The 23013-nt window shown below is 37.6% G+C and overlaps 1 protein-coding gene across 4 annotated transcripts in view; it reads right to left on the bottom strand.

The window, feature by feature from the left end:
- fgf12a (fibroblast growth factor 12a) overlaps window positions 1-23013 on the bottom strand; it is a 67505-nt gene that overhangs the window by 26887 nt on the left and 17605 nt on the right. For 2 of the 4 annotated variants that reach the window (XM_053487043.1, XM_053487041.1), the window contains exon 2: window positions 1773-1883. In XM_053487043.1, coding sequence (XP_053343018.1) covers window positions 1773-1883 — 111 coding nt within the window. Of the gene's footprint in view, window positions 1-1772; window positions 1884-3116; window positions 3165-4270; window positions 4689-23013 lie in introns of those variants that run through there. The other 2 variants (XM_053487039.1, XM_053487040.1) reach the window with 2 other exon arrangements.

Raw genomic sequence — 23013 nt, 5'->3', positions numbered from 1 at the left:
TTTATTACAAGATCCATCTCTAACGTACTGTATATTCTCATAACATACTGTTTTCTTTGCAAAATGATGCCCCAAAAGCACCCCCCCCCCCTCTTTTTCTTATCCTTCTCTGAATTTTTTTTTTTTCTGCCGTCTGGTTTTTTCCCACCAGGATGCTTCCATGAGGACGTGACCATTTTCTGCATGTCTGTATCCACCCGCTTTAAGGTTAGAGGTGAGACTGCTAAGAGGAACCATGACTCATCTTTCAGAATGAAGCTCTCTGGCAATAAACCACTGAGTTGGTCGAATACTGTTGCTTTTTTCCCAGATCTCATTTGAGTGCACACGAGACATTTTTTAACTGCGTTTATTTGACGATTTCAGTTCAAGACACCTGCTTTCAACTTTGCTCAACTCTCCAATTAAAAACAAGCAATTAAAAAACAAAACTCCCTAAACTCACAGCTATTATCTTCTAATTAACCCATAATTTATTCAATTGTGCACAGCTGAAACTTTAAACTGCAAAACTATAAATCACTGCACTTGTTAGGGGAATTATCATAATGACTGATGGTTAGGATATTAGATGTGAAAGTAGTGGAAAATTTCTTTTTAATCATCTTTGGATGTTTAGATGGGTCTCTAGTGTGTGTCTGTGTGTGTGTAAGCAAAAAAATAAAAATAAATAAATAAATAATTCCCCGCTTTTTGTCCTCTCTTCCCATTTTTGTATTGACCAGCGTTTAAACAAGGCGATTAGATTTTCCTCCTAATGTGACCTCATATAAAACGAGCCCCTCCCCTGGCTTGTTGCTCAGCTCTGTTATTCTCTGAAGAGATGTGACTCAGCATGAACTCATTTACATAGACACTGAAACAGCAGGTTTGGAATAGGAATTAAACCAGAGGAGTGTTAACTTGTAAAAAAAAGACTTTAAATGGCAAGAAGATATTTGTTATTTATTAATGTATTTATGCATGCATTTTTATTGTTTCAAGTCTATAATATACTGAAGATGATTAGGATTAGGATTATATACTGTAGGTTCAGGCTTTCTACTTAGAATTTTTTTTGTCTTAGAAAAAGTTCAGAATTCTGGGATTATAGTTGGAATATTAAAGAAAAACGACAGAATTTTAATAAATCCAAAAAACCTACTTGTTTTTTCCCACTAGTATATGTAAAAGTTCTGACATTTTCCCTAAGATTCTAGGATTTTCTAAGATAAACCCTTCTGAAATGAAATAAAATTTTAAATGTAATTAAAATTATATATAATTAAGTTTTTGGATGGTCCTAATCCTCTTTCATACTAATACTTGCCTTACAGTGGGTTCATGCTGTATTTCTTCTAAAAATCAAACATCTTAATGAAAAAAGTTGTAAAACAAATAAATAAATAAATAAACATATGTATCTGCCATCTATCCATCTGTGTAATTTGTACGCTTGATTAAATAGTGTGTGTTTATCCTTATCGACTATTAGTTTCTACACAAAAGGCTTTTCTGGGCCATTTTTTTTTTCTTAACGACCATCTGGAGCGTCATTGACTCCAAAAGTCCAAGATAATCCTTCCTTAAAGATGAGCAAATAATCATCAACCAGGAATTAGCAACACCTGACAAATTCTACATTTAAAGCACCATCTTGTGTGATGGAGGGAAACTAGGCATGTCTACTAGAGCCCTGAGTATAATATAATACACGGATCGAAGACAACCATCCAGGATTATTTCAAAATTCCAGCTGTTTCTTGCAGATCTCTGAGACCAGTTCTACTCACTGTAGTCGCTGTTCTCGTCCTTGCTGCCATCAATGGTTCCATCCGGCTGCATCTGCAAGTAGAAGCCTTGCTGGCTGAACAGCCGGGTCACAATCCCTTTCAGCTGCGGCTCTGCAGAGACAAAACAAAAAAAAGAGAGACGCGCCCCAGGACAAACCCAATGTTTAAAATCAGACTCCGATCCTAAGTGGCGTTTTCAGGTTTTGTGTAAAAGGGAGAGTTTGAAGTGTCTGGGCTATATATTGTTAAATATATTTTAAAATCATTCTATCAATTTTTTTTCTTTCTTTTTAGGACCTTGTCTGATGTTCATTACGGAGACTAGGAGGAGAAACACCGGATGCAGTGACTAGTGTTTCCTGATGGAGATGACTGAGAGGTGGTTGAGCATGGGAGAAGTCCCATAGCTGTACAGGATGGTCAAGATCAGAGAAGTTTGAGGAGAAAAAGCTGAGGCATTTATCACTGACTCCATTTATCTGGCGGAGACAGGTGGAAAGGGCTATCAATCACTCCGATGAGCCCATCAGGACTGGCAATGAAACCACAGATCCATAAAAAAAAGGCGACTCAGAGGAAATGACCCTAAACCGAGGACAATGTGACAAAGACTTTAGGGGTGCGTTTGTGAATAATTTGTGGTCATCACAATTATCCATGATGTTTTGTGACATGTTTCAGTACTTATTTGTGTGTGTGTGTGTGTGTGTGTGTATACTGTACTGTGCATCATGTCTAACGTTGAATATCAACAAACACTTATATTCCAGTACAACATGGTGACAGATGACGTTATGGTTATGACCATGAAATGGCGAATGATCACCGGAAGTCACTAGAAAACATGACAACATCAGGACACGGCACACTCCCCACAGATGCCCCCTTCCCCCCACCCCGCCCACCCCCACCCCCACTTGGGAAGCCCTCGCGGCGATACTCGTTACAGATCAACGCCGTTACAGAAATGCAGGACAGAACATATATGTAAGTATGTATGTGTTTATATATATACTGTATAGTATATTTTACGAGACCCAGGGGCGGATGAAATAAAAAAGAAAAAAAAAGAAAAGAAAAAAAGTGGCAGACAGAAAAGATGGAGGAACCTCTGAAACAGACGACTTCCTAAAAGAAGTGGAAGGAGGGACGAGACAAACAAGGAGCAAGAAAACTGAGAGACAGACAAAAACACCCGACCAGACAAGAGGTGGCTGCTGTTATAATACAAGCGCTAGCCCCCTCCCTCCCCAGCGTGAAAAAAAAAGAAAAGGATCGACATGAGCTCGAAATGGAGTGGTGACTAGAAAGACAAAGCACACTGATGAAGGCTGAGGTACTGACCTAGCCTGATGCCCTTACGGGACACCTGTGGAGGTTTCGAGGGCGCATCTTACGGGGAGAAGGAAAAACAACATTGCATTTTTTTATACACAGACATTCTCCAGCAACAGCTGTTTTTTTTTACTTATTTTTTTATTCAACCTGTAGTTTTTTTGGAGGTATTTATTAATGTCTCTCTCTCTCTTTCTTTCTGTATCTTTCTTTCTCTTTCTGTCCCGCTTTCTCGCTCTCTCCCTCAATGGACAAGATAGATGCTATTGATAATTATGGGAGACGGAAAAAAAAAGCTGTATGCTTCTTTTCCCGTTTCCCTCCTCCCCAGCTTTACAAGCATCATGCCATTTTTTTTTTCCTGTGCAAAGAAAAAAAAAAGATGATGGCGTGGCTCGGTGGGCAGCGAGACCATGCTCATCGATGCATCTGATCACAGCATCCCTCCCCACACTGCAGTAAGGCTCTTTCTCTGTCTCTCTCTCCCTCTCTCTTCTCTCATTCTATGTGATAAACATTTACCATTAAAACATTTCATCTAGGCGAGCCTTGGTGCACTGCGGTGCCACTCTGCCCTGCTGTTTGTTTGTTTTTTTTTTTTGTTTAAAAATAAATAAATAAATGAAATAGCACTGTTGCACTATTAAAAACAGCATCTCTGTAAAGTTGATGCTTTTGCATGTGATTTTACAGCGAGCACAAAGAGGGCAGGCGATGCATGCACAGCTGCCTCAGAGATCCGAAGATCTATTGCATCAAGACATAAGACGATGCATTATTGCATTTGTGTGTGTGTGTGTGATGGGTTGTCAAAAAAATAATTTAGTAATAATTATAATATTGCCACCATACATACTGTAGATGTGCATTTTGCAATAATGATTTAATATGCATTATTACAAAAAAGTGATCATTTTTTTAACATGACAGCATCAATCAAATCAAAGTGCATTACTGAATCAATTTGCATGCAATCAGTTCTGATCAATAAGGCATTCTCATAAAGATATCTCTCTCTCTTAAATAAACCAGCACGTGCATTTGTGGATATCGTGACACACCTATCCAACACGTGACCCCTAAAACAGGTGGATATATATATATATATAATTTTTTTTTTTTTCCCCAAAGAAATTAAAGAAATGACACCGACAGGGACCGACCTGGTCGCCGGCGCACGGGTCTTTTCTTGCCGCTGCAGCAGCGCACTTTACCGAAGACGCCGAGGAAATGGCGCTCGCACAGGGAGCGCGGGTCCTTGCTGGGGCTCGCGCGCCGCTTGGACGCCGAAACCCGGTCGCTGTTGGACTCGCGTGCCTGACGCTTCTGGCGGATCAGGGAGCTCGCGATCGCAGCCATTGTCTCTCTTTCTCTTTATCTCTCTCACTCACTCTTTCTCTCTTTTACACACACACACACACACACTCTCACTCTCCCCTCTCGGTCACCCACCTGTTCTCGCCCCTCTAACCCTTCCTCCGAGTCGGTACGGGATGCAACCCCGTTACGCAATACCGGTGAGAGGAAGAAAGGAAGAAAGGTAGAAAAAAAAAAGCTCACTTTTAACCAGATGTCATTGTGTTGTTGATTTTTGTTTTGTTTTGTTTTGTGATTTTTTTTTTCTTTAAAAAAAAAACAAAAAAACAACCTAAATCAAACAGCTACACTTGCATGCTCCAGTCTCATGCAAAGTGCATGAGCAGGTTTTCTGTTAAACATTTGCGAATGCTTTTTTAGATGTAAAGAAGAAAAGAAAAAAAAAAAAAAACAGGCACGTGCCAGGAGGGTGCAGGTGATCCAGGTGGATAACTGGAGCTCAAAATCCCCCAAAATTGCGCGTCTACATCCTCCAAAAGCTCAGGATGAGATGGGTAAAGCGTCACCAGGGCTGGCTGTTGTAAAGCTCCCACTTTACAAATGATGGATATGAAACATCACTTATCCTCCTCAGACAAATCGAGAAGAAGAAGAAGAAGAAGAAAAAAACAATATACATATAAATGTATCTCTGAACATGAGAAAGGTGCGTGCACGGAGAGAGCAGGTTCAAGTGTGTTCTCTTGCACAGTAACAGTGGAGATGAAAGGGCTTTCACTGAGCCTGCGCGCGCTCTCTCTCCCCCCTCTCTCTCTCTCTCTCTCTCTCCCAGACAGACAAGCGGTTGTGCGCGACGCTCCTCACTCTCCCTTACGCAACCATACGTGATCGAGTTTTGGATGAGGGGGCAGACACAGAAAGAAGGAGGATGGAGGGAAAGAGAGAAACATCAATAGAGGTAGATAGGTATAGAGACAGACGGAGAGGGAAAGAGAGAGAGGGACAGACAGAGGCTAATGGGGATGTACAGTACAGTGTCTCATCAATTACCTTCAAGTCTATTTTACGACTGCCACCCTCCATTATGCAACATGCATCCTTCAAACCGACATGGCTTATTCAAAAAAAAAAAAAAAAAAAAAAGAGGTGAGGGTTATGGGCATTCATGCTATAGCGCTGGCCACGACTAGATCTAAGGATAGTGTTCACAATCCTGTCTTTCCTCCAACTATCTACCCATCCATCAATCTATCTGCATCCTGGAGGGAGGTAATTTAATCTCCGAGCTGATTAGCTGATTCAGCAAGATTGCTTGTTCGTTCCTCCATCAACGCTGAATACATTTACTCTGCTTATATTTAAAAAATGTTAATCATCTCTCCCTGCTTCTTTTCTGTCCATCTATCTATCCAGCCGTCTATTCAGTCTTCGGATGCATGGATCTGATAGTAGTGATTAATGATCACTCTGAGCTGATTAGTAGATGTTACCGCATTAAAGCACTTCCAAATCAATCAATCAATCAATCAATTAAGCAGATTCACTTTGGTAATATGAAAAAGACAACAGTAGTGTGCTACTGTCATCAATCCATCCATCTATCCATCCATTTATTCACTCACAAATCTATCTTTCAGACCATAACACCCTACTGTATATATCCATTCATCCATCCTCCAGCCATCCATCTAACCATATTGCAATATACCAATGTGTTTAACTCCATCCATCCATCCATCCATCCATCCATCCATCCACACATCTATCTACCTAAGCATATTTTAACACAACTATTCATCCATCCATCAATCTATCTCTTTACCCTCCCATCCATCCATTCACTAACACATCCAACCCTCAGACCATAACACCCAAAATATCCATTCATCTATCATCCAGCCATCCATCTAAGCATATTGCAATATGACAATGTGTTTAATCCCATCCATCCCACCACTTATCCTTTCCATCCATCCATCCATCTATACATCCATACTTATCACCCATATCATCCAGTCATCCATCAACACCCCATCCATCCATCCATACACTTATCCCACCCCAATCCAACAATACATTCACACATCCCAATCCATCTATCAACTTACCTACCCACCCATGCACCCACCCATCCATCCATGCATCCATCCATCCATCCATCCATTCATCCATCCATCCATCCATCCATCCATCCATCCATCCATTTCTCTATCTACCAAACAATACGCCAATACCCATTCATTTATCTATGTACCCACTTATTCTTTCATCTGCCCAATAATCCCTCCACTCATCTATCCTTGCACATGTGCACATGAGCAATTGATCCATCCGTCCGTTCATCCATACATCTTATCTTTTTTCAACATCAAATCCATCTATTTACTTAACTACTAACCCATGATCCATCCATCCATCCATCTATCCATCCATATATACATCCACTAAACCATACACCCATATCCATTCATCTATCTATGTAGCCACTTATCTTTCCATCTGCCCATTAATCCATCCACTCATCTATCCTTGTACATGTAAACTCAATCATCCATAAATTGACAATAATATTCAGTCAATCAAAAATTAACTCTAAATCAATTCATCTATTTACCCATTTATATAATCTTTTCTCAACATCCCAATCTGTTTATCCACTCACCCACGCACCTATCCACTCATCCATTCATCCCTATATTCATCCCTCTATCCACTTAATCATATACCCATATCCATCCATCATTCTATTCACCCACTCTTCCTTCTAACTGCCCATTTATCTCTCCACTCATCTATCCATACACATGTGAACCAAATCCATCCATAAATTAACAATACTATACACTTAGTTATCATCCATGCATTTTTTTTCATCCAACCCCAACACGTTTCAGAGTCAAAAATTCCAAAGTGTTCTACACTGAAGGTTAAAAGAAAAAATATTAATAAATAAATAAATAAATAAATAGCATTTAAAAATAATGTTGATAAATAATTCATATTAGAATAGACCAGGCGAAATGAGAGTTTAATTTGGCTATAAAGGGCCTATAGTCCTTGGTTATATATCCATCCATTTATTTATTCATCCAACCTGCATTCTAATGCACACGGGGCAGCAGAGCAGCGGTTCATTCTGTAAACTCACTAGATGATTCAGTAACATCGAGTCGACCCTGAATCGATTTATCAGATTCACTGGTTATTATGAAGACTATTAAATGTAAGTGTTTAAACCCTGAATGTTTTGTACCACAGTGAGGATTTCTCTCATAACAAACCTTTTATCTGCTCTGAGATTCCTCAAAGCTGTTTACTATTTGCTAAATCATGTATTTACACAGGGAAGGACAAAATCTTTATTGGTCATCGTAGAACAGTGGCAATATCGCTTCAACTCCCTCCAGTCTTGAGAACTGAGCTTAAATCCTTTTGGTACAGCGCTTTAACTTTTTAGCTTAGCCTAAGATCAGTACTGTAGTATTTGCAATGTCATTTGTTTAATTTTTTTCAAAAAAATGTATCCATCCATCTATCCATTGTCAATACCACTTATCCCGTGCAGAGTCTTGGGAGGCCTGAAGCACAATCCAGGGCATTTAGGGCACAACGATTGATGGGGTCAATGCCCATGTTAGGACACCAGCACATACTGTACACCCACACACCCAAACATACATCAAGAACAATTTTGAAATGCCAATCAACCCACGGTTTAATGCGTCACCATGCCATGTGCCATGCAAAGACATCATGAAATGGAAATTATTTCTTATGCATTAAAAATGTATGTATTTATATGTGAATATTTTATTTCCAGAAATGAGGCCATATTAATAAGAGGTGGTGAAGCCAGTCGTTGTGCTCAGCTGCAATCTATATGGGAAGAGGAGGTGAATCAGTACATCTAAGGACTGGTTTTATAATAATAATAATTACTATTATTATTATATTTTTATGCCATAATTCTTTCACAATGTCAAAAAAAAACCAGAGGTTGGAAAAAGTGAAAAATTATGGTTCAAGCACCTGAGCTAGTAAGGAAAAAAGCTTTAAAACCTTTAAGTACTGTATATGCTGTATGTGTAGGAATTCCCATGGTTCTAAAATACTTCTTATTACTGAACATCATTCGCTGTAGAAGGTCAGGAAGGAGAGCACCAGAGAGAGAGAGAGAGAGGTGAGGCATTTCAGAAAAAACACCAGCTCTGTCCTCAGGGTCCTACAAAAGGACTGGGAATTGATAAGACTACAGTACATGATCATCATTAGGACAAAAACACCCTGGACGAAATGAAAGTGTGAGGCCATTCTGCTTGCAATACAAAAGAAACACACTTTAGCCAATCACTGACTCATCACAATACTGCCATCTCATTGGACAGCTTACAGATGAGTGGACCATCATAAAAAACACCCCACAAACACTCCACATTTTCACACTTCACTGGAGGTTCCCTGAGAACTTTCTGTTTAAACATGAACCAGCCCCAACTTCCCCAAGGTACAAATGTAAATATCCTTGTAAAGGTACCAATCCCTAAGGTCCAATTATGTACCTGTAATGAGTTACGTGTCGTGCTACGTTCGGCTTTCCCTGGTAATGAAGTAAGGTGCACTTAAGAACACAACCCAAGAGACAAGCGTTCCTACCCTGAAATGTACAGGGGGAATTTTCCTTCTAAGAGTGTGGGTGGACCTAAGTGCTGTCACTCGTATCCAATTTCTCTCCAGTGAATTGCACAATGAGCTTTCAGTTAGATGGAATATTTAACAGCAGCCGAAGTAATAAAGTAACGCTAATACTGAATTTAACTGCATGTGGTGTCTGGAACTGATAAACCCAGACTGCTTCTGATCAATTATGCAAGATTGTTGACGCAAATGTTTAAAAAATATTTATTTATAAGGGAACTATTTAAGGTTCTTATGATAAGCTTCTTATAATAAAAGAACCTTATAAAGGTCATCTTAAATAAAAAAGGCTTTAAAAAGCATTAGAAGTTCTGACTGTAAGTGGTGTCCTTGTTTGACATGTAAAGCTAATAAAGATGGGCAACGTCTATTAAAAAAATTAAATATATATATTTTTAATCCAAACTGGTATTATGGTACAAATTAAGACATAATCATTTTTCAAAAATCAAAAATCGCCCAGTTGAAATCTGAATTCTCATTGGTCAGAAGATGTTGATTAAGCAATACCACACGAGAGGGAGTGCTGTTGTACTGAATATCGGTACTGCTGTGATGCATGAGGGCGCAGCCCGAGTACTGAACATATGAGGATTCTCATACAACAGCACAATCTCGATTCAATTGGCTTGAATTGAACCCTGGACCTGCGAGACCACAGTGCTAACCACCCTTTTTTAAAATATAGTTATTTCTTTTTATAATTATTAATGTTTATAAAATATTCGATTCAGCTGATAAAGAAATAGGTCTTGAGTGACAAGTATTAAGTGACTCATAGCCTGCATTTGCATACTGGAACCTGATAGGCTCTTAGATTTTATGATGTAATAACTTCAGCATTGCAACTTTTTTAATGGGATTTTTTTGTTTGTTTATCATTACCTATTGTTGCAGAAAAGCCTATTTCAGCTGAAGACAAGCTTAAAGACCTTTTTTTCAGTCTTCGGACTTATTTATTCATGGCACGATGTTGGTAAAACACTGTAAAATCCATAAAACCATGAAACTGTAACACTCAGTTGATCAAAACGCTTTGCGTCCTGGGACTCCTGAAAACGAGGGGAGTCGATTAAAGAGGATTTTGAGTCTTCACAAAGCTGTTGTGAAATTGCTGACACGGCGTGGGCGGATCACGTGGCCCGCACATCAAGAGCGGCTCGGATCCACGTGCTGGAGCCGCATTAAACATTCACGTGTTTCTGCCAGTCGCGTTTAACGTGGGAATCCGTGTCCCGTCCCTGTTTCCACAGATGCCTTGTACGTCTCTTATACTTTACATCAACACGGCATCCGTGTGATGTAACCAAAAGCCAAGCTGACAAGCTGTACCCTGAAGCGAGTTCTCTCTCTTCATTTCCTCCACCGCTGCAGGCACACAGTCGAGTTCATTATGGAGAAAGCCTGCGCGATGGAATTTTCTTCATCAAAGGGAGACGAGTTGCTTATTTCACGTTAATAAATCGTGGATTGTTTGTGGATTAAATTATACGAAATGATTATGCATGAGACAGAATGAAGCTCATTTTCTGCCAAGAATAAACAGGGGATTCAGTGGCATTACTGATGCACTGTAAAAAATGAGGGATATTTACAAAAACACACATTTTTCTTGCACTTTAAAGCAATAGTTATATGATATATAGACTTCAATTTAAAAAAAAAAAAACCTGTGAAACGTAGAAATCTATCTGATCACAGTCTTTTATTAATTCTACCCTGCTTATTCTGTTACAGCATCTTGAGGGGGTCTGGAGCCTATCCCAGGAGATTACAGGCAAATTAAAATGCCCTTTAGCCTAATCTTTGGACTCCCTGTGCTTAGTGGGAGGAAACGCACCAAGCACAAGGAGAACATGCGAACTCCACGCACACAGACCCGAGGTCTGAATTGCACCCTGGACCTGCGAGACCACAGTGCTAACCACTTTATATAATTATTAATGTTTATAAAATATTAGATTCAGCTAATAAAGAACTGGATTTTGAGTGACAGGTATTAAGTGACTCATAGCCTGCATTTGCATACTGGAACCTGATAGGCTCTTTGATTTTATGATGTAATAACTTCAGCATTGCACCTTTTTAATGGGATTTTTTTTTATTGTTCATCACTTCCTACTGTTGCAGCAAAGCCTTCTTCAGTTTAAAGAAAAATTTTTCCCCAGTCTCCGGACTGGAAATAATTCTCTTCAAAAGATTGCTTGAAATAACAACAAGAAATTATAAATTTAAAATGACTGAAATGGTCTTTAATAAGACACAGAAGTGATGTGCCATATGGTACAGTGCACATTTGCATAAACTTCCCAACTGAATCAAAATTGACAGATTTTTATTTAAATTTGCTTAGTGACATACAGTATTTTAAGATTTAGGCCGTGACAACAGGGGCACAAAAATGACAAAACAGCACTTAGTCATGCACAAATATTAAACCAGCAAAACAAGATTTATCATGTTTTTATCACGGTTTTAGGCTACGCAGCATCTTTAAAAATGATCAGCTAGTTGGTGAAACGCATTGTGTGTTTATGAAATAAGAAGATTATACGCACTAATGCGTATATTGGCTACTCTATGTTGCCTCCTAGTTGTGAATGAAAGTGTGAATATGTGTGGGGTGTCCTATGATGTGGCGTCTTGCCCAGGATGTACTCCCCTCTCACACCCAGCGTTCCCGGGATAGACTCCAATTTCACCATCACTTTGGCTAGGATAAGATGAATTAATGTTAATTAGCATTATAGCGCCAGTAACAGGAAGATCCGCAATCTTTGATTACATTAAATTAAATTAAATTAAATTAAGAAGAATCTCACCACTAGAAACACATACAAGAAGACCAGGTGAAACATCTTCCAAAACATAATTTTTCCATAATTAAGACTGCTATTTATATGTTGACATACTGATGGTTCTATATCATAACTTATAACTAAGACTGTTGTAATGGCCCTGATTGACAGGGCTGGGATTTAAACTCACATCCTTCCCAACAGTATCCCCAAATCCGTAACTAACAAACCTCTTATCTTCATTCTGCCTTTCAGAATTGCAAGAGATATTTTATTTTATTATTTTTGTCAATATATATTGTATCTTTCTTATGACAGGTTATTGTAAACAGAAGCGCTCGCTGCACCTGCATGCTTAATTTTTTAGGATCTTATGCCACCTAGTGTTCAGATCACAATACAGCACAGTACAGTGGGTTATCTCTCTCCAGTCAAGCTGGGTTTAAGATTTTCACAGTACAAAGATGTACATTTTTTAAAAATGCTAATTGGAAGGGTTAGGGCTTATGGGTAAAATAGTATACAAAACACATTCTTGAACTCAGACACACAAGAGCTTAAACGAATGATCCAAGGGGGCAATAAATACAATAATCATATCATGATTATGCAGTAAACAAATATAAGCAATATACATGATACAGGGAGAGAGAGAGAGAGAGAGAGAGAGAGAGAGAGAGAGAGAGAGATGGCATATACTAGACTTGACAGTCAAAGCTTTCTTTTCCCCCTACTTCTTACATTTAATATCATAGTTATTAACTGACTTCAGGGTCCCAGGCCTCTTCCCGGAGAACCCCCTGTTCTGCAAGTTTAAACATTACCCCTGCTACAACTATTAATTAGTTGCTCAACTGGATCTGGTGTGTTAGAAACATGAAGAAGATTAAAATGTACGGAACATGGGGTTCTCCCTGTGACCTAGAGCTCAGGCAATTTTAGTGATGTGATTATACTGAATAATGCAGGCAGAAAACTGTACTAGAACTTCTTGTACAGCAAAGATTCCCGGCATAAACACACACAGCACACCAGACACAGACAGCAAACTTCTTTTTATGTATTTCATGCAAAGTTTAATGGTTTACCTGATACAATGTTGATAGAAGGATGAATCTAGGAGATGGCAACAGTATTTTTATGACAATGACTGAAAACAGAACCCCTGTTGAGAATAATTAATTCCTTGCTCAGCATTGGGTATGTTCCAAAATCCTTTAAATTAGCAGTCATTAAACCGATTATTAAGAAACCTGACCTCGACCCCTGTCAGCTGTCCAATTACAGGCCAATATCAAACCTCCTGTTCATCTCTAAGATTCTCGAAAAGATAGTAGCGGAGCAGCTATGCTCAAATCTACGAAGAAATAGCAGAAACTGTATCAGTCAGGATTTAGGCCTCAGCACAGCACAGAAACAGCACTTGTTTAAGTAGTAAATGACCTCCAATTGGCCTCTGATCAGGGTTGTCTAACTATGCTTGTGTTACTCGACCTCAGTGCAGAGTTTGACACCGTTGATCATGGGATTCTTCTTCACAGATTAGAAAATGTAGTAGGAATTAAGGGTACAGCCCTCTCCTGGCTCAGATCCTATTTGACCGATCGTTATCATTATGTAGACTTAAATGGTTATTATTCTGCATGCTCTCTAGTGGAGTTTGGTGTTCCACAAGGTTCAGTTTTAGGCCCACTGCTTTTTTCCTTATACATGCTTCCTCTAGGCAACATAATCCATAAACATGGTATTAGTTTTCATTGTTATGCATTGTTATATGTCTCAGCAAAACCAGATTAGAAAAACCAGCTTACTAAAGTTGAGCAATGTGTGCAGGACATAAGAGATTGGATGCTAATAAACTTCCTTCTGCTTAATCCTGATAAGTTATAGTCATAGGACCGCATTTAGCTAGAAGTAAGATTTTAGATCACACTGTAACTTTAGATGGCCTTCCTGTTCCATCGAGTGCAACAGTAAAAGACCTCGGTGTGATTATAGATTCCAGCCTTTCATTTGAAGCACATGTAGATAATATTACCAGGATATCTGAATCTAGGAGATGCATCAGTATTTTTATGACAATGACTGACGCAGGTTTACCCATAATGGATCGAGCTATTTTGAACTATGGTAAATACCCATAAGTAATTTACGATGGTATGTACTATAGTTGACAGTGGCAACCCACCAGAGAGAATTCGAGAGATAGAGGGTATGACAAGACCATAGTAAGCATCATACCACTACGAGGATGGACATTTTGGTCTATTCACGTGCCATCCGGCACATTGGGCGACGGATACTCCCAACCCTGGAGATACAGTATATCCGTCATTTCTGTTGCAGTTACTTAAGGGGTTGCTAGCTTGACGCTCGATTGTCATTCACACACACTACGCTACAATTTTGGGATGGCAATTAAGGTGACAGGTTACAGTATTATTATAAGTATTATTATTATTATTATGAACATTATAGTATATAAACATGTATAACATGTAATATTATGTCAACTTTACCATGCCTTCATGTCCTGAATATATGTACAAATAGAGTCTGTGTCTGCTGGAACCCTTTTGTCTATCGATAAACTAATGCTAATGTGTTTCCTATTATCTGTCTTTCTCCAGGTTTCTTTATGACTTACATGCTAATGAATTGTTCTTTTGGTGTACAGGGCGTATATGACACAAGGCACCTGGCCAAATGCTTAAATATGCTCTCTTTGCTGTTAATAAACAGAAAACTTTTGACACATCATGTGTTTTTGTGTGATTCTCCCTCTCGCTCATTTAGGATCCGGCTAGTAAGCAGAGGTGTGGCGGACACATCAAGCAATAATTCTTTAACTTCTTAAAACTTAACAATTTGGGCTCTATTCTTAGAATCATCTATTCAAACCCCGCTAACACTGCATGCAGTCCTGGTCCCAAGCCTAGTTAAAAAAATGGGAGGGTTGTGTCAGGAAAAAACCTGTACCAAGTTGTGTGTGGATTAGATGGAGCAGCTAAAAGAAAGTTTATAAAATTATATTTTAGTTTTGAAATATGATATAATTTCTCTCACCTCTACAAAGCCCTGATTGAACTTAGCTTCATGCTAAAATACAAAAGGTTTTTATAGTAGTACTCATAGGCATATATTTGAGGCCATATTTAAGAAACGTCAACAAAATTTATATTTGTTTGTTAGGTGCTAGAAGTAGCAGTAGTTGATTTCAAAGACAGGTAACCTTACCTGAGATATTCTCTCACATTATCCTATGCTAGCAAACTGCGTAGAGTTTGCAGGATGTTTACATACATTAATTAAAACTCTGTCGGAAATCAGACAGACAGATAGATAAATACTTTATTGACCCCGTGAGAAATTCACAAGGTCCAGCAGTCCACAGATAATTTTCTCACTACTAATAGGCACCAATAATCATGTCAAAGTGGCTCAGGTTAGCAAGTTTAATAAGTCTTAAGATGTGTGGATATTACATAAAACGCTATCATTTTAGCTTTATTAGTTTCACTGTGTTAAACACTAATACATTATTACCAGTTATGGAAATAGCTTAGGAATCATCAAAGACGCTCAGGTTAGCTATTTTAATAGAATTAGCAGTGACCATTTTTGCCAAGTTATGGAATGGTTTACAAGATTAGCTCAGAAATCCTGTCAGATTAGCCCATGTTAGTTAGTTTCACAACATATGAAATTTAAATTATTTCAGTATATGGAAAATAATAATAATAATAATAATAATAATGCAGTTAAATCCAGTTAGATTAGCTTAGGTTAGCTAGTTGCATAGCATATGACTAAACATGAGTAGCATTTATTAAAATTAAGTAAAGGTTCTTAAATTGTATTGAAAATTCTCCTACAAATCCTGTCAGACTTGGTCAATTTAGCTTCAACAATGGTGGCCAAAATTATTAAGACAACATATGCCATAAACATATGAATCTCTGTGCACAAAATGCACAAAAATTCTACTAATTATTTCCAGCCTATCTGACTGAAGTGTTGTGCTAATGAACTGAGCTAGTAAAAATCTTGCTAGGTGACAACGGTATTCAGCTTCTGAAGCCATGACCTGGGTCATCTCCAGACCTAAACCCAATAGAAATCTGTAGGACCATGGTAAAGAAGGAAGTCAAGAAACTGGATCTTCGGGAAGTGTTAAACAGGCATAAAATAACAAATTATTTTATCTTCATTGTCATTATTATAATTTTTTGTTGTTTGTTTTAAAAACAAAAAAGAGAGAATATCATTAAAATATGAATTTCTCAATACTTTTGGCCACCACTGAGAGTCAGCCGATAGCTTCTGCTTTAGCAAAGAGAATCATTTTTTGTCTATGACCTACAGTAAAGAGTCTCCCAGAAATCCAGATGAATTAGTCATTTTAGCTAACTGGCTAGCATAATGAACACAGTGAACAAGCAGAATCAGATCTAAACACCATTAAATGATCAAGTTAAGTCATGTTAGCTAGATTGTTATTAGTAGCAAATTATTGATGTGAATAAGAAATGCTTTCAAATGAGCTTGTTAGCTAGTTGGCATCATGAACATTTTTAACATTTAAAAATGGTTTAACATTCTTTTACTTAAGCAGGTTAGCTCATATTAGCAAAATTTTTTTGTATAACTAAATTCTTCTTGATGCACAATATACAATAGATTTCATTATCATTAATATTTCATCAACTTTGATGGTTTAATGAAACTTTTAATGTAAACGAATTCAAAATCCTCACGAAAGTCAGGCATTATTACCTCATATTAGCTAGCCCAACATTAGCACAACTAGATCAACTGGTAGCTAGATAGAGTGTTAATTATTATTGATTTTATGATTTTAAACCCTTATAAATCCAGGTTAGATTATGCTAATCAGCTAGCAAATGTTTTAAAAATTCATAATTGATACAACTGTCAATGTTCAAGAAAGTCTCGGCAACTTTTAGAAACACATACTGTATGTACAGTGAACAATGAAACTGAAATGCCCAGTTTTAGACCACAATAATTCATTAGTATGGTGTAGGGCCTCCTTTTGCGGCCAATATAGGATCATTTCGTCTTGGGAATGACAGATACAAGTCCTGCACAGTGGCCAGAGGGAGTCTGAGACAGTCTTCTTGCAGACTAGTGGCCAGGTCACTACGTGATGCTGGTGGAGGTAAACGTTTCCTGACTCGCTCCTTTAAAACACCCCAAAGTGGCTCAATAATATTTAGATCTGGTGACTGTGTTCTTTACTTTACTTTCATGTTCATTAAACCACTTTGTCGACACCGCCATTCAGGATACAATGTTTGAACCATTGGGTGCACATGGTCCTCCAGAATGGTTCGGTAGTCCTTGACAGTGACGCGCCCATCTAGCACAAGTATTGGGTCTAGGGAATGCCATGATATTGTAGCCCAAACCACCACTGATCCACCCCCCATGTTTCACTCCAGGCATGCAACAGTCTGGGTGGTACACTTCTTTGGGGCTTCTGCACACTATAACTCTCCCGAATCTGGGAAAGACAGTGAAGGTGAACTCATCAGAGAATAATACATTGTCCACAGCCCAAGAATTTCGCTGCTGGCACCATTGAAACCTTCGTTTGGCATTGGCACGAGTGACCAAAGGTTTGGCTATAGCAGCCTGGCCACGTTCATTGACCCCGTGGAGCTCCGGACAAACAGTTTTTGTGGAAACAGGAGAGTTAAAAGTGCACATTTAATTCTGGAGTGAGTTGGGCAACCGTGGTTTTATGTTTTTTGGATACAATCCAGGTCAGCATCCGGATCTCCCTTTCAGACAGCTTCCTTTTGCGTCCACAGTTACTCCTGTTGGATGTGGTTCGTCCTTCTTGGTGGTATGCTGACAATACCCTGGATACCGTGCCACTTGATACATCACAAAGACTGGCCGTCTTGTTCACAGATGCGCCAGTGAGACGCACACCAACAATCTGTCCTTCTTTGAACTCTGATATGTCACCCATAAAGTTTTTGATTGTGCATTGCAATATTTTAAGCAAAACTGCTAATTAAACCTTCACATTCTGCTCTTACTGGTGGAATGTGCAATCAGTAAAGATTGGCCACCAGGCTGATCAAATTTAGCCATGAAACCTCCAACATTAAATTGGTCAGTGTTTCAGTTTCCTTGTCTAACTCCTGTACCTTAAATTTATAATTATAAACTTATAAAATAAATCCTTATTCATGTTAGTGCTAAAAAAGAAAGAAACTTTTCAGAAATGCTGTTGTTAGCTTATGCTAGCTAGCTAGCTTGTCTTAATGATAAAGTGTAGAAACTGATTGAATGTGACTGTAAAATCCTCCCAAAAATCCTGTCAAATTAGCTCATATAAGCTAGCTGCTTTAGCATTAGCAGTCAACATTATTAATGTTTGGGAATATGACCTAAAATTTGTCCCAAAAGTTCCCTTTAGTCAGTTTATGGCAGCTTGTGACATAACTGTTAGCCATCGTTGCTAAACCAGTACTAGCACAATTTTGAATGTAAGTTAATTTAAACATTAATTTTAGAAATCCTTTCATGCAAGCTAGGCGGCTAGTTTTAGTAATAAATGTCAGAGAAATTTATGACTTAAAATCCTCTCAGACAGCTTGTTAGGTTGTACTGCAAAAATTATGCCTAGCACTTGAATATAGCCTTAGAAAGCCTAACATTTTAACTTATGTAAGTTAGCCTTGAAATAAACATTTACAATTATTAGTTAAAATAGTTAGCAGAAATATCTTCTGGCTCACTTATGGTAACTAACCAGCTAGTCTTAAAGATAAGGATTAAAAATAGTTGTTTATAAGACTGACCCTTTTTTTTTTTTTTTAAATAGTACTAGCAGCAAAATTATTCATATTTCTTAAAACTCCTTTGTCAGGTTATCTTATGTTATCTAGTCAGCTAAGGAAATATGAAGACCTATCTTTCTCCTTCCTATTTATAGAGTTCCACACATCACTTATGAACTCAAGGACACTCTTTATGTGCAATCTGCAGACAGACTCTATTGAAAAATTTTAAACAACCTTATATATAGCATGATTATTCTGATGAAAAGTCCCAAGGCACAGATTCAAATGAGAAGCATTATCTCATTATATGAGCGAGATCCATGCGTTGCGCCTCCTGAAAAGTCTCGTCTCTCTTGTCCTGGTTTAAAAACCCAAATTAGTCTTGGGTACTCGTTCAATCAAACTGCCATGTCTATTAACGAAGGGTGAGGTGAGGTATAAAATGTTTCATCAGCACTTTTTCAGATCAGGGCTTAAAATAAGAAACGAGTACGAATGCAAAGAGAGCACACTCTACAGTATGTCTGTAATGGCTAGTACCAGTCTACTGCACACCCGAGTTTGGATTGAGCTTATGTCATGCCCTCTAATATGGTTCTGGTATTGCATGGATTGTCCTGGATAAGGTTTGTTCCTTTTATAGTCACACTGTTCTTTTTTTTCTTTTCTTTTTTTATCTTTGTCAGTGTAGCACGGTATAGTTCACACTGTGGTGCAAACACACAAGCAAGAGCAACATCTGCTGTCCACACACCACCTGAACGAAGGCACACCGAGCTACGCAATCATGTGGCAAAGTGGCAAAGCAAACTCATTATGCCACATGACCCGTGCATGGCTGATCTCACAGCACACTTATTGAGTGTAAACACATTACAGTGTCAAATGTTAGCGCAATATTATATTAAAAAACACCTATAATTATTACTATAATGTTCAGTCTTTTCATAATATTGAACCCAGCAAAAGCTCAACTGTGCGAATTGGCACCTTAATTACAAAAACTGTCAAAAAAGGGAAAAAAAAGTTTTACTCAAAAAAGAAAAAAGAGAGAAGAGAAAAAAGAGTTGTGCTAATGAGAATCAGCTAGTTTAGTTAATTGGATGGATCGAATATGTGGCAAGACTTTTACTTTCTGAAGTTGGGATCCCACCTCTTGTGGAGAATTTTATTGAATTTCAATTATATTTTAGGAATTTAGTGCTATTTAGTCTAACTTAAAGTGAGTTTAATGCCCAATATCCAGAAGGCCTCTGCCAAAGAACCACACCAGAGAGAAACAGTGCTTGTAGGCCAGACACTCAAATTAGGAAAGTAAAAAAAAAATTCACAGACAGGAAGCAGAGATAGAATTAAAACAATGATGTTAGCAACAAATAATATATATTTATATATATATATATATATATATAAATAATTTTATCTTATTTTATATTATTATATTTTTTTCTAACCTAAATGAAGTAAAAACTTTGCTTGTGTACTATGGGGGTCTAAAGTGTAGAGTGAAATTCTCTTCTTTACTTTTCAGAGTTTGTATTTTGCATAATTCATGAATGCATTAAACAATGAATGCATTAAACCTACAAGATGACGCATAACTCCAGCATCACAGGCTTTTATATTTCTATAGAATATTATGTATTCAAACCAACAAAAAAAAAACTTCTTTTCATAGGAATTTTTAGGGGGAAAAAAAGATGGTTGTGTCTAAAATTACCAGTCCATATATGTATATGCATGTTATCAAACGTCAGTGTTTAAAATCATAAAGGTTAATGATCAAATTATGATTTAAGAATAAAATAATCTTATAAATAAAATTTTAATGATCAGTCTTTTAAATCAGGAAAAAAATTCTGTGCCAACGTCTGTGGCAAATTTCTGTAAAATGAAACGAAGTGATTAAGCAGGCATGGATTGAGCGAGTGAAACCAGAGGATTGGAGACGTCTTTTTGGACTCGATGATAGCCAAACCCAGTGGGTTTTAAAGTTTCGAAAGGCATTCATACTAAATATTGATTGTTGTATAGCAATTTCCTATAGTAATTTTCTTATGAACATAATTGTCATTGTTTTAAAAGTTTGTCAGTGTAATTAAAACATTGACTTTTAATTTTGTCTCTTTGTCTTTTGGCCACCACTGTACACTTTATCTTTGGACTTTGCCATATTTTGTAGTTATGCAATGTGGAAATTGTCTTAACTACACAAAAACACCTACACTATTTTAAATAATAATAATAATAATTATAATAATAAATATATAATAAAAATAATAATAAAAGTGTAGAAAGTTACCTACAAATAAGAAATATAACCGTAGTGATTGCATAAGTATTCGCTTCTAAAATTTGTTCTGGTGCAACCCCTTTACAAGCCACACAGTAATTAGTCAAAAAAAAAGTGTCGCCAAAAACAAACAAAAAAACAAGTTACCACCTGAATTCAACTAAGCAAATGTTAATCAGTTAATCAGTGTGTTTACTGTTAATCAGATCTAGGTTCAACACCAATAGGTGGCCAAAAAAAAACGGGGTCATCTGATGACCTGAATGTACTTAATGAATGTACTTTTTTTCCCATCAATAGATTTTTTTACTTCCCTGATGACACGGCCATATCCCAAGATGACGATGCCAGGGTTTATCGGCCTCAAATTATATAAGAGGGGTTTAGGGATCCTGAGACGTCATTTTCACACATGGATTGGCCACCACAGAGTCCATCCCTTAACCCCATTGAGAATCTTTGGGATGTGCTGGAGAAGGCTTTACACATCGGTCTGACTCATCCATCATCAGTACATTGATATGACTCTGGACAGAGACTTGTGACATTGCATAACAATGCCACGGCTGTAATCAATGTGTGACTTTTTTTTTCTACATGGAGTGTAGTTGACTTGTGTCACATGATCTTAACTAAATAAATACACCTGTTCCCAGAAGAACCTTGAGTTTGTTGGAGAACATACATACATACCTAAATAATCAAAATAATCCACATTAAAAAAGATTTGAAAAGTTTTTGAAAAGTTGTCACCTTAACTGAAAATAAAGTCATTAGTTTCCCAAACAGCCGATGACAAAAAAAGGTTCCTTTTGAACGTTTCTTTAGTTTGTCCACCTGCAGAACCCAGACACGGAGTTTTTTTTCTCTTTCAGCACAGTTTCCTTGCCTTTTGAAAACTAAAAACACAGAAATGTGTGTCACATCACAATATCCTGAAGCAGACAGGGAAAATGTTAAATCTAGAACCCAAACACTTTGAACCTTGCAACACAACGTTCATCTCACAATCACAAAGGGCTTTATTGAAAAAAAAAAAAAAACATTAGCTGACTTTATTTTACTGCCACATGACGTTGCTGAGTCTAGACCTGAGTAACTGATTAACCCCAGATCATAACACTGTCTCCAGAGGCTTGTACAGTGGACACTGTGCATGATGGGAGCATCGCTTCATGCGCTTTCCTTCTTACCCTGACACGCCCATCACTCTGGGATAGGGTCAGTCAGGACTCAGATCACATGACCTTTTTTCCAAGTCCAATCTCTATGCTCCCTAACAAACTGAAGTCTTTTTCTGATGAGTGTCAGTAACAAGTGGCTTTCTTATGGACACACAGCTGTTTAGTCCTAATCTTATGAAACCTTCTCATTACATTGTGTGTGTGTGTGTGTGTGTATGGAAATGCTCTTACTTTCGGTTATAAACATAGCTCTGGTTTTTACTGTTGACTTTTTACTATGCAACTTCCCCAAGGTCTTTAAGTGATCTCCATTCATGTTTTTTTTTTTCTGACCACATTTCTTCCCACAAAGCTGACAGTTATTAAGTAGTTAATAGTGTGTTTAAGAGTCCTTAACCCAGTTTCAGTAATTTCAAATTATCTTCATCTTTTTGTTTGCTTGATTCAGCCCAATAAATTGACGCTTCTGAACTTTTTTTTGAATGAGAGTACATCTCTCTTATTCCATGCCTAGGCAAATTTTTACTCTTACTGTATACCTGACAAAGGAAAGCCAACAAAGTGTTAATCCTTTGTGAAAAAGTGAAAATTCTCTTCTTTACTTTTTAGAGTTTGTATTTTGCATATCTCATGAATGCATTAAACCAACAAGATGACGCATAACTCCAGCATCACAGACTTTTATATTTTTACAGACCATTATGTATTCAAGCCAAAAAAAAAAAAAAAAAAAAAACTTCTATTCATAGGAATTTTTAGCTCCAGAAAAAAAAGTCGGATGTGTTCAGGAAGTTTTGT

The sequence above is a fragment of the Clarias gariepinus genome, chromosome 25 (assembly GCF_024256425.1).
Source record: "Clarias gariepinus isolate MV-2021 ecotype Netherlands chromosome 25, CGAR_prim_01v2, whole genome shotgun sequence".
In the NCBI taxonomy this organism is placed as follows: Eukaryota; Metazoa; Chordata; class Actinopteri; order Siluriformes; family Clariidae; genus Clarias; species Clarias gariepinus.
This window is presented reverse-complemented; position numbering and strand designations above follow the sequence as displayed.